The sequence below is a fragment of the Chenopodium quinoa genome, unplaced genomic scaffold, assembly GCF_001683475.1.
Source record: "Chenopodium quinoa cultivar QQ74 unplaced genomic scaffold, ASM168347v1, whole genome shotgun sequence".
NCBI classification, from domain to species: Eukaryota; Viridiplantae; Streptophyta; class Magnoliopsida; order Caryophyllales; family Amaranthaceae; genus Chenopodium; species Chenopodium quinoa.
Window position 1 is genome coordinate 2,585,069 of NW_018743920.1, and position 13,080 is coordinate 2,598,148.

General features: G+C 32.8%; 2 protein-coding genes across 2 annotated transcripts; one reads left to right on the plus strand and one right to left on the minus strand.

Annotated features, from left to right (window-relative positions):
- The first annotated feature begins 3,828 nt into the window (after positions 1 to 3,828).
- On the plus strand, positions 3,829 to 7,693 carry LOC110687893. The gene is made up of 10 exons (XM_021864536.1): positions 3,829 to 4,026; positions 4,335 to 4,360; positions 4,503 to 4,587; positions 4,696 to 4,905; positions 5,533 to 5,655; positions 5,961 to 6,018; positions 6,277 to 6,350; positions 6,794 to 6,882; positions 6,969 to 7,050; positions 7,158 to 7,693. Exons 1-9 carry the CDS (start codon positions 3,916 to 3,918, stop codon positions 7,036 to 7,038), a joined length of 846 nt encoding a protein of 281 aa, XP_021720228.1. The 5' UTR covers positions 3,829 to 3,915; the 3' UTR covers positions 7,039 to 7,050; positions 7,158 to 7,693.
- Positions 7,694 to 8,143: 450 nt separating this feature from the next.
- Positions 8,144 to 9,975, minus strand: LOC110687600 (oxygen-independent coproporphyrinogen-III oxidase-like protein sll1917). Its single transcript, XM_021864240.1, has 2 exons — positions 8,986 to 9,975; positions 8,144 to 8,877 (listed from the first exon to the last, which is right to left on the minus strand). Exons 1-2 carry the CDS (start codon positions 9,771 to 9,773, stop codon positions 8,250 to 8,252), a joined length of 1,416 nt encoding a protein of 471 aa, XP_021719932.1. The 5' UTR covers positions 9,774 to 9,975; the 3' UTR covers positions 8,144 to 8,249.
- Between the last annotated feature and the right edge of the window lie 3,105 nt (positions 9,976 to 13,080).

Genomic DNA, 13,080 nt, shown 5'->3' on the forward strand with positions numbered 1-13,080 from the left:
GTTTTTTTACATGCAGATCTAACACATCATACGACACAAATAAAATTTCGTATCCCAATACAATACCCCATCAAGCGAATTTTGTGTTAGTAATTTTGTGTTAGTTTTAGGTCATCAATGTGCTATAAATTTTTAAAATCTTATTAGTTACATTGTATTTATTTAGGATACTTAACAATTATTTGTTTATGTAACGGCATATGATTAGATGTTGTATACTTAATATATGAGTGGCTTTGGTTATTTTTAGAGATGATGAAAAAATTCCAATGCATAGATTTGATTTTATATCGCAACTATTTTTCATTTATTGGTAAATATATTGATTTATTTTATATAAATGTAAAGATTTAATTTACATCATTTCATTTTGGCTAACATTTTTATCCATTGATGTAGGAGGTTGGTTGTGGACGAGGTTGGTGATTTTATCGAAATAAAAGATATGGTAAAATAATGAATAATGATTTAGGATTTAAATTATTAAAAATTTATCATTTCACATTAAAAGATTTTATATAACGGAAAAAAATATCATATTTACAATTTATTTATATTTAATAAATTCATTATAAATTATAGTAAAAAAAAATAAACTTTTGTTGCCTGAAATTATTAAATACAATAAATCAAATAATTAAAAATAGATGAAAAAAAATATTAAACTTTATAATCGACCAATTAAAAATTAGATTTTTATTTTATTTTGGAATTAAAAAATTTGTTTGCCACCTAAACAAAAGTGACGAATGAGATTTAAGAATTTTGCCACGTAAGTAAAAACAACGAATATTGATTTATTAGGATTTAATTTATTTAAAAAACTAAAAATTATCTTTTAAAAGAATCATATTTAGATATATGATTTATATACCTACTATTATAAGATAAATTTTGATAGTGTTTATGATAAGAAATAAAACTTAAACCTTAATTATAATTAAATTAAAATTTGTGATATTTACTATTATAAATTGACGCATCATATGTCACCAACAAAATTTTGTATCAATACGAAACCAAAACCAAGCAAGTTTTGTTTCATTAATTTTGTCTCAGTTTTATTAGGTCATCAATGGCTGGGTAATTCTTAGCCTAAATTTTAAAACCCATATTTAAATGTATATTTGTGATTATTGCTTAAATTGTGTTATTTGGGATACTTAATGATTATATGCTTATGTTTTGTTTACCGAATTTTATTTTTACATGCAGATCTAATTTAATCAGAGAATTACATACGAGCAAAAATCTTTGTAATATCAAAGTATGAGTTTCTCGCCTTATGATCCTGTTGGATAAAGAGGTATTATATCTTTATAAATCGTTTACATTTGTTAAATCTTTTAATGAACCTTTTAGTTTTTATCAATTAATTTTATGATTAAAACAAATTTTTTGTGATTTAGGTAGCTTAATTAAGTCATAAAATTAACTTAATTTTTTATTTTAAACTACAGGGTGATTACGTTCCCTCAATTAAAGTCAACTTTGTTCTACAATTTTTTTCAAAATTGATTATTATAATTTTATTTTTATTTTTGATTTTGATTTTGTTCACGAATAATGATTTAGGATTTAAATTATTTTAAAAATAAAAAATTATTATCTTTTCACATTAAAGATTTTATGCTAATATGTAATCAATGAAATATCATATTTACATTTTTTTAAAGATATCATATTATTGTCATATAACCAACAACAACAAATAAAATACAAAACAACAATAAATTAAGTGGCATTATAAATTACATAAAAAAAATATATACTTTTGTAATTGGCAATATCATTTTAATTAAATTATTATTTGTTTTTTTTTTTGTCTGAAATTATTAAATTGTAAAATAAATCAAATAATTATTAAAAAAAAAACAAAAAAACTTAGAGTATATAGGAAAATATCTTTTCTTGAGATATAGGAAAATATCTTTTCTTGAGATATATGTATGACAATTCGTGCATCGCACGGTATTATTTTAACCAATTAAAAGTTAGATTTGTATTTTATTTTAGAATTAAAAAATTCACTCGCCGCATAAGCAAAAGTGACAATGAAATTTAAAATTTTTGCCACGTAGGTAAAAACGACGAATATGATTTATATTTAAATTAGTTTAAAACTAAAAATTATCTTTTTTAAAGGATGATCTTTTGATATTAGGATTTAAATTTAAAAAAACTATAAATTGTACAATTATTATATACAAACACTTTAAAATTAAATATTTGAAAAAGGAAAATATATGTTCATTTTGTTTTTAAGAAAACGTTCAATCAATTTTTTTTTTTTTTTAAAAATTTAAAAGAAATATAAATTAATAATTAACTAATATTCTTCAATTTTTTTCAAAAGAATTCAATATTCTTCAAAAAAAATAAATAACAATAACATTCAGTCTTTATCAATATTCTTCAAAAAAAAAAAACAATAATGTTCAATTTTTATTTTATCTAACAACCCATTTCATGATTAGATAAAATTTTTATAAGAGATTTATTTGCTACTCCAAAAATATATAAGATAGGATGATATTGAAGATTTGTATACATCCTCTCAAAAATATAATTTTCATTTTTTTTCAATTGTAAATAGACAATATATATATACTATACAAAAAGCACAAACATGTGAATATTATTTATCTACACTTTTTCATGGTGTGAATTTTTTTCAGGTCTAATTCCTTGATTAACAAAAAATATTGGAAATAATGTAAGTATATCAAGGCTTTCTGATGGTAAACAAAATAAATTGATTTTTATTCATTATTTTATAAGATGTATGTTTTGTTTTATTTTACCTAATCTAATTATGTTACTTATCATATTAAATTTTGTTAAACAACTTAATTGTAACTTAATATTAATTATTCTGTATTTGAAGGGATTATGTCCATGCGCCAATTGAAAGAAATTATTGGAAAAGTAAGGGTCTGTTCTCTTCGGCTTATTTTCAGTTCAGTTCATAATTTCCTTCTCTCATAAAATATTCAGTTCAATTCAGTTTCAATCAGTTCAGTTCACCTCATCAGAACAAACCCTAAGTCAACTATAATGCTACAATAGTAGGGAAAAAAAATTAAAGATTGTAAGAGATGTCTCTGATAATTTTTATTTTTTGTGTATTATAGTTTCTGGTAGAATATCTATATTTTTATTGTAAAAATCATTGTTGTAGTGTATACATATAACTCTATTATTAAGACATATGATAATGAAATTTCATTATAAAGATTTAATTTTTTTCAATTAGATTTATTTTAGTAATGCAACACTCTTGGTAGTATATATATATATATATTTCATTTAACTATTTAAAAATTTATAAAGTCATATCTTTTACTATTACTCCCATAACTCTATAGTTTTGGCCTGGGTTTACTTTATTAATTTTTCATTGTATAAAGTTGATACGGAGTAAAAGAATAATGGTGGTCTAAGTTATTGTTTGTGAAAGAAAAATAGTAATTCTATAACTATATATGTATAGTGGAACAACGTGTTTTCGTTATACAAACGAATCATAGGTTAAAAAATTACGAACAAGATTATGATTTTATTCTAATATCTATCATACTTATAATTTTCATATAACTAATATTAGTAAATTAAGGTCGCATTATAAGTTGCATAAAAATAAAACAAATTACCCGTTTTCTAACAAGAAAAATAATAAAAAAATTATAGGGTTAAATTAAGAAAAAAATCTTTTTCATGAGATTTATATATAAAAAACCGTGCATCGCACGGGCTTCCATCTTGTGGGGCAATAAAATAGGGACAGAGGGAATACATTAGTAGTACGGAGTTCAACGTCTTCAACCTGTTTATACTGTTGTTGAAAAGGGTCTCTTCTTTCTTGCACGCAGTATTATTAATTCCGGAAGAGAGAGAAATTTAGCGACGGTAACAATGAAGAGCAACAATACAATTGGATTTCTTTGGGTTTTACCTTTTTTTATGCTAACAATTTCAGCAAATTTCGGAATTTCTGCTGCTCAACCTCTGCATCACCAAGATCAGGTTTTTCCTTTTCTTTGTTTGAATCCCTTTTTTTAATTTGTAATTCAATTTCATAATTCAATGTTTTTGTTATTAATTTTGGGAAAGTAGTTCTTTTAGCTTATTGGGTATTTTGATTTCTTGAGAAATTGATGCAATTTGCTTAAACAATGCATAATTAAGAAATTTATGCTCTATGCTTGAAATTGATCAAAGATTATTTGAAGGAAACTTTTTAATTTGGGGATGTCCCCAAATTTTCTATTTTTAAAAAAGTAATTTCTTGAATTGGTGTGTTATTGATGCCATTATTTTCATTTTATCATCAGGGGTTGAACGAAAATGCTGAATCTAGGTAAAATTTTATGATTTTCGAGATTTACAACTGCGAAAGTTTATCATATGAGATAATTTTTGTCTATTTTGTATGGCAACAACTATAATATGATAATTGTTTTTTTTATTAAAGTTCATTCCTTTATTGCTTGAATGTTCAGAGATTTAAAAAAAGAACATGAACACATCTATGAGGTACACTGCTCTAGGGAAAGAAGTAGGGCGGCATGGGAAACTGTCGATAAGGTACCGTCTTGGAATGTATCATTGTAATTTGATTTAATTTGCTTGTGTACTCCGTAGTTAGAATCTTTGGGTTATAATATTCAGAAACTTATACTCCGTATATGACAGTATTTGATGCATTTTGTGGAGCGGGAAAGATACAAAATTCCGAGGAGTTGTAGACTCCATCCAGACAATGATCTCTTTAGAGATCAGGAGCAGCATAAGATTAAAATGGATGTGAATGAATGGCAATGTGGATATTGTAAGAAAAGCTTCTTGTCGGAAGAATTCCTTGATCGGCATTTTGACAGCAGACATTACAATCTCCTCAATTTTGTAAGCTGAACTCTTTTCAGTCCCTCGCAATTTATGTTGATCCTTGTGCTGTGATAACTGAGAACTATATAGATCCCTCTTTGACTTGGAGTAATTGTAGTTACTACCTTTAATCGGAAAGGGTGGCCCTTCAAGATATGGTTGAACTTTGATAAAGTATTCATACTAGTTTACATATGTCCTGGTTTTGTGACTGGATATTTATGAGTAGACATGGTGCTTGAACGGGAATGAGTCTAATTAGGGTAGTATCATGACAAGAAAGCCTAGAAAGGTATTTAGCTACTTTTTGGGGAGGCACATATCCTTCCGGACAGCCTAAGAAATGCAATGGTTATGCTTACCTTATCCCTTTGTAAATGACTCATACCTCATGTAAGCATCTCATAACTCGTTCCTTCTACAACCACCAACCATTTTTTGCAAGAGTAGGCCACACTGCCACAGTCCATCTTATATATTGAAAGATGAAGGTTTGCTTTAGGTTTACCGTATTGCTAGTCTTTAAAGCTTTAACTTATTTTTTGAATTTTATTCTAATTAAGTAATCACTATATTAAATTTTTATTCTATTTAATGTCAACTGTAAAGAGGGCTTATGCATTACATTCTACATTTTTACCACAGACTGGAAGCAAGTGCTTGGCAGATTTATGTGGTGCATTGCATTGTGATCATGTTCTGAATACAAAATCACCTAAAGCAAAGTGCAATCATGCAGCAGCTGCAAGGAATCGCCACTTGTGTGAGGTTACTTTTTTAGATGTTTGAGGTTCAGAATGTGTTTGATTAGCAATCACCAAGGGAAGAGGGAGGGAAGGAGAAGAGGAGGGAAGATGTGGGTTTGCAATTTTCCTCTGATTCCTCCACGTTGGAATGATTTGGTTTTTAACAAGGGGAAAGAAATTTGATCAATCCGATTGATATCCAACAAAATAAAATGGACTCCTTACTCTCCCTCCCATCTTCCTCCTTCCAAATTCCTTCTTCCAAGCACATTGTTAATAATTTTTCATTGGCTGCCTTTGTTTTAATTATTGGAATGTTACATGCAGAGTCTAGCTGATGCCTGCTTTCCTGTTACTCATGGACCATCTGCAAGCCGTCTTCATGGTACTTTCGTCATAAGTTTCTTAAATAGATAAATTTTTTGTTCTTTTTACTTCTTTTTTTTTTTTTTCCTTTTCTCCGCTCTCCTAATAATTATTGAGAGGGGAGGGGCAAAGTAGGATTGTGAAAAGGGGGTGTGTGGCTATGCATTGGCTGTTACACTAGCAATTATGTTGAGCCAAAGAGATTTAATTTACTCATCGTATCTTGTTTCATTGTCTGGGATTTCTTACTCTTGAAATTTGTCATTTTTCCTGGCAGAGCTGTTTTTGCAACAATTCTGCTATGCTCACACGTGCTCTGGAGGAAAAAAACCATTCTCAAGAGGAGGAAGGGTAAGATCTGTTCTTATGTTATTAGTTTATATCTCAAATAACTTACAAAATTCTCTCCTTGTACAACTAGGAAGCCTAAGCTTCTGTATGCTTTCTTTATCTTGTTCCCTCTCGGCCCTTTCCCTCTGGTATTGCAGGAGAAGCTTGTGAGCATGCTGATATGGTTTTAATGAGTTTTTAATCTGACATATTTCTTGGAAAATCTGAATTATGTAACTTATGAGGACTTGAGGTTATGGTTGCTGCTAAGTATAACCAATATATGGTTCACTTGGCTACAGATGAAATAAAAGACTTGTAAACAATGTTTTACAGTACATAGTATTTGTTATCGAGTTTTGTTATAATAGAGTATCAATTTCTCATTATTACTGAGAACTAATCTGTAATCTGACTGATTGTTTTAATTTTCTAATATGATTTTCTGTTTTGCATCTGTACAGAAGGAAACAAGTCTACTGTATTTTGCCGCCTCAATATTGATTATAATGTTACTTCCTCTTTTCTATGTTTTGGTGTGTTTGCACCAGAGGTATTTGAGAAATTTATCCAAGCACGTTGTTTCCTCTTCTGCACTACTATTATACAGAACATTGATTATAATTTCCTGTATTTCAGTGAAATTCGAAAGGATACCCAGGAGCTTAAGCGAATCTCAAGACTTGGTCGCAAAGCAAAACCTATTTGATCAGTAAAAAATGTTAGAACCAGCCTAATCAACTTATATCTTTCACCCTTTTATCAGTATGCATGTTCTAAGTTTTGTTGGTAAAACTCATATGTTCCATTTTGCTTTGCTGAATCTAGGATAATGGCGACAGCAATTTTGTTTCTTATACAACACACTGGTCCATGATTATGGATTTTGAAGCTGGTACAACACCATACTTGTTGCTTCTCTTCCTTGAGAAACTGAATCTGTTACAGGGTGGCTAATTGAGTAAAAGAGATTGATGGTCGCCTAAGAATTGCTGGAGGTGCACAGATAGCTCACTTTTTGAGGGACTCATTCAAGCAGATCAGCTTATTGCTCGGCATCATCTATAATCTATATCATCCAGCAAGTCCCGGCAAATATGTTGCTTCAAATGTTTCATGGTACATAAAATACTACTCTGTAGCATTTTCTTTGTCTTTGGTAGCTTCTGAATCCATTCAAGGCAGCAGTGACCATTTTGTTGTATTTTATTCTTGGATTAAACTGTAAATTGTCCATTTATCTTAACTATATGGTGCATAAGTAAATTCAAGCAAATAGCATTAAGATTTGTATCACATATTTGTGCTGAATATAGACATACAGTTGATGTATCGGGCACCACCTTTGAAAAATTCCGTCATCATATTTTACTTTATCAAATCGTCTCAGATGGCTCTAATTGATTGACCTAGGCTCTTAAAACCCCAGAAAGAGAGTCAAGTGCCGATCCCAGACCTGTACTTTAAGAGCACCTCACTTGTAATTCTAGGAAGATTGTTGCTAAACCTGAAAGTCATGTACAACTGTACGATAGAATTATCTATAATAAGTTTTACGAATGTGGAAGGGTAAAATGATATGTTCCTCTGGACTAAAACTGGGAGTGTCAAGGGAAGAATCGGAAATGTGTTTCTGTGATGAGTTTATACGTCCTTCTGGGTGCACTGGGTGATTGGTACTTGCAAGGAAGCTCCATATCCCATCTTTTACTCTAGTAGTTTCAGTGCAAACTGCACACGAAGACTGTTTGCAACCTCCTTGTAACTGTTTTAGCTTACCATAAGCAGTAAAGAGAGGATAAGGGCTTCAGGGTAAGTTGGTAACTGATAATGGTACAAAATTTTCAGATGCTCCTATTAGTTTGAATTTTGAAGTCTGATTTGACATGTAAAAAGCAAAATAAAGAATGCACATTTCATTCATGGGGCAACAACCCCAAAAGCAATTGATATGAATTCATTGGAAAGAAGAAAACCCTCTGGATCACTTAGTCTGATGAATGAAACTCTTTCTTCTAACTTGTCTACACCAACAAACAAGGAGCTAACTTCAGATGCCGGTATAAGCTTCCTTTCTTCATCTAAGCAGAGGACATGTCCACTTTCTACGTAAGGTTTATAGGCTTGGCAGAGAGAAAGGGCAAGTGAGGCACCAAGATCTTGTGTAAAGGACTTGATATCTAAACCTCTCGAAGTTCTGAGAGATAGCATCACAATATCCGCAGCTCTATCTTTAGGATCCACATTACCACTCTCTTGATCACTTGCCAATCCATTTTCCAAGTTTGCCACATAAGTTGCATAGTCTCTCATCCTCCTCGGTCTTGAAAATCGCAAACCATTGAGGTAACTCGCAGATCCAAGACCAAAGCCATAAAATGAAGTGTTCTTCCAATAAGTGAGATTGTGCTGACACTTGAACCCACTCTTTGAATAACTGCTAATTTCATAATGTTCATATCCCGCGCTTGTAAGTGCTTCTGAAGCCATTTTGTAAAACTCTGCGGATTGAGATTCTGATGGCAATGGCAACTCTCCTGGTGTATACCTGTACAAAATCATTGCAGCCTCATTCATCATATTAGACATTTCATTTCACTAAAAGGCATACACATACACTAGCTAGACGAGTGTTAAAAGGAGTAAAAACACTTACAATACTCCAAATTTAGTATCTTTCTCAACTTGCAAATCGTACACGGATACATGGGTTGGCTTAGCATCAATTGTGAGCTGCAAACTCTCACTCCACATGTCTGTGGTTTGGTGAGGGAGGGAAGAAATCAAGTCCATACTCCAATTTCCAACTCGACATGACTCTACAATCTCGATTGCCTCGTAAACCTCCTTAAGACCATGAGCTCTCCCACAAGCCTTGAGCAACTCCTCTTGAAATGCTTGCACACCAAGAGACACTCTATTCACACCCAACCCCAAGAAGTCCCTTAGCTTATCAGCATTGAAAGTACCAGGATCCATTTCCATGCTTATCTCAGCATTCAAACACACCCCAAATTTTGACTTCAGTGTATCAAGCACCAAAGCAACAAGCCTTGGTGGGACCAAAGAAGGGGTACCCCCACCAAAAAACACAGTTTTAAGAGGTGGGTATTGATCAAAATCCAATCTTGTAGCCTTAATTTCCCTGCATATCAACTCTATGTAATCGATGATTCGAGGGTCATCATCGTGGGATTGGTTCATGGATGATCCTAGAGCAACGATAGGAAAATCACAGTAATGGCAACGTTTCCTACAGAAAGGAAGGTGGATGTAAGCTGAGGTTGGAGGGAGTTGATACAGAGGAGTTGGATTCGTTTGGGCATTTTGTCGAACAGTTGATGTGCATTGAGTATGAACATTTCTTACTGTTAAAGAGAAATTGGGACCTTTGAATTTCAAATGAAAGGAAGATATAAATGGCGAAAGAGCTATCCTGAGCATGATTCTGACTATTTTGTTTAATCCAGACAATTTTTAGAGGGAGAAGCAATGGTCTCAACTGTCAAGGTAGTAATTTTGGAAGCTGATGTAACGATACAAATTAACGGTCTGTTCGTGAGATGAAGCCCCAATTTCTGTAATGGGTTTTTCTAAGCTATATCCCTAAGTTAGTCGAGTTTCTAAGGTGTACCCATGCTTTTTCAAGTTTCTAAGCCGTACCCTTCAACTACTTATCAATACTAAAATGTACCCTTATCAGTTGTTTAAAAGTTAATTGAGAGTGTGATTTCGTGGCTTCAGTTTTCGTTATTAGGGTTGCGGTGGCTAAGATTTCTTTCTCCTATCATTTCCTTACCTTTTATCATCTTTTTATTAAAGTTATAGTTAAATTTAGGTGACGTGGAAGTCCCAAGGAGGGTACCATTCATTAATGGTAGTGAGTTAAGGGGCATAACTTAGAAACTTGAAAAAGTATGGGTACATCTTAGAAACTCGACTACCTTAGGGGCATAGCTTAGAAAAACCCTTCTATAATTTAAGTTAGAATGTTAGATTTCCGTGAGAAAAAAAAAGTTAGAATGTTAGATGTTATCATTTCGTTAAGGTGTTGATCTAGAGACAAAAATTGATGGTTCGTTACAATTAGTCTAAAAAAAGTACGAGTAACATATTGTTATATAAAATATAAAAATTATAAGGTGATCAAAGTTATTTTGATCACCATAAACCATCTTATATGTGTTTTTATTTTTTTTTAATTTCTAAAAGCATCATCATAGAGCCTTTTAGCCTTTTTTGTTTTTTTATTCCTATAAAAGCATCACGAGGAAAGGAGAGAGAAAATGGAAAAGGAGAGTTGTTTCATTACCATTGTTTTTGTTCTTATGAGCATCACTATTGAGGAGGAAATGTATCCTTTTAGCCATTCTTTTTTATTGCTAAAAGGATTTTATGTTGAGTATGCTAAACATGAACACTTATAAGGATACATACATCCTTTCTCATTTTCTCTTTTCTTTCCTCCATATATTTTTAAAAATTAATGACCTTTGCTTAATATTACCGTTATGAATATTTAATTACTTAAAATATGCTATCAAATTAAATCTTGACACTTGTCAAGAAAGTTACCATTAGATTCCCTTCAAATGCGCTTTCTTTTTAAATTTTAAAACCCACCAAAATGTTAGAAAGTTCCACAAAAGCCAAAACACTTTTTTCTCTTTAACATCACAAGGATCCTTTTACCAAATGGAAAAGGAGAGCTAAAAGAAGGTGAATCATCCTCTCCAATGGAAAAGAATGGCTAAAAGGAGACTCATTTTATAGAGAATAAAATTTTATGACCGTTGGTCTTTTGTTTTTTTTTAAAAATTATTTATCGTTTGAAAGTTATAATCATTATAAATTTTACAACCACATAAAAATACACGACCACTCATATCTTGACAAGTGGCATAATAATGCCTTTACTTTTGCTCTTTAACGCTACTTTCCTTTTGCTTTTTTATAAAAAAAAAATCTAATATTGTGTCAGCAATGGTACAAGGGCCTAAGAAACAAATCATTTCCATCGAAAGGAAAAACTTAAAAAAAATGATCCTTTTAGTATTTTAAGCATCCATAAGGATCCTTTTACCATGGTAAAAGAAGGGCGAGGGCTTATAGGATGACATTCCTCATTGATGCTAATGCTCTTGACCATGGTGCAACATATGTTCTCCATTAGTTTCTCATTTATGAGGTTCAAAATTAAAAGGCCAAATTAGAAAATAACACCTGTTAAAGACCTTGATTTTGATAATAACACCTGTTGAAAAAAAAAAGTTTTATTATAACACCTCCAAAAATCCCAAAATTTTGGTTTCACCACCCACTAACGGACTTTTGGATGGAAACCGTTAGTGGGGCCCGCCATGTACACGTGTCAGCTGTTTATTGGTTTAAAAAAAAAAGAAAACTAAAAAAAAAAAAAAAATTAACCTAACCCCCTAACCCAGCCAGCCCCACCACCGGCACCACCTGCCCCAGCCAAGCCAGCCGCCAAAACCCTCCTAACACCCAACCAGCCCCAGAAACCTCCTCCCCTAACACCGACAACCCCTTCCCTAACGCCGGCACTGCCCGATATCCCCTCCCCTAACACCAGCACCGCCCTAAACCCCTTCCCCTAACACCGCAACCCCCAAACCTCCTCCCCTAACCCTTCACCAAACACCACAACCACCCACGAAACCCATCCCCCTTTGCTTTGCTTCCCCTTAAGCAATTACATTTCATAAATGTATTCAATTGATGAACAACCACCTGATTCGAACAAATTGAAGGGTATCGACGGAGAGAACGAAGCCCGGAGACAGAGGAAAAAGAAAGCGATGGTCGAAGAGAGAAAACGGGGCTGCGAAGGTGCGTGAGGGAGGTGTTGGCGGATTTGTGGGCTAAGGAATGGGGTTGGCTGATTTCCGATGGCGAGTGAGGGAAGTGGTCGTGGCTCGGTTGTCAAATGGTGTTTGGACTGGTGGGGTTTCGTTTCTGGTGGTGGCTAGGTCGAATGGTGTCCGATTGTGGTAGCTGGGTTTCGTTTTCGGCGGCTGGCTTGGCTAGGGCAGGTGGTGCCGGTGGTGGGGCTGGCTGGGTTAGGGTGTTAGGTTAATTTTATTTTGTTTTAAATATTTTTTTTAAACCAATAAACAGCTGACACGTGTACATGGCGGGCCCCACTAACGGTTTCCATCCAAAAGTCTGTTAGTGGGTGGTGAAACCAAAATTTTGGGATTTTTGGAGGTGTTATAATAAAACTTTTTTTTCAACAGGTGTTATTATCAAAATCAGGGTGTTTAGCAGGTGTTATTTTCTAATTTGGCCAAATTAAAAATACACATTTATATTTTAGGATTTGTGTTTGCTATAGGGATGCTATTGATACACGAATACATAATTTGAAATACTACCTCCGGTTTTTTTTATGTGCAACTTTGAGCCATATTGCGGTTCACGAAGCAAAAGATTGAAGGGTAAAGTTTAAGAAAGTATAATGGTAATTAATATATTATAGGAGTATGTAATTAAGGTGGAGAGAGAATGATAATTAATCAAACCACCCACTTCCACCACCAAAACCAGCCACCACCACCGCCTCCTTCACCAACACCGCCGGCTTCACCACCACTACCACCCCCACGAAACCACCACCACAACCAACCCACGAAACCACCACCATCCTCACGTCTTTCCCTCCTTTTTCCGGCAGCCCCCTCCCTAACCAAAAAACCTAGAAATCTAACATTCCCCTCCACCACCAGCCCCG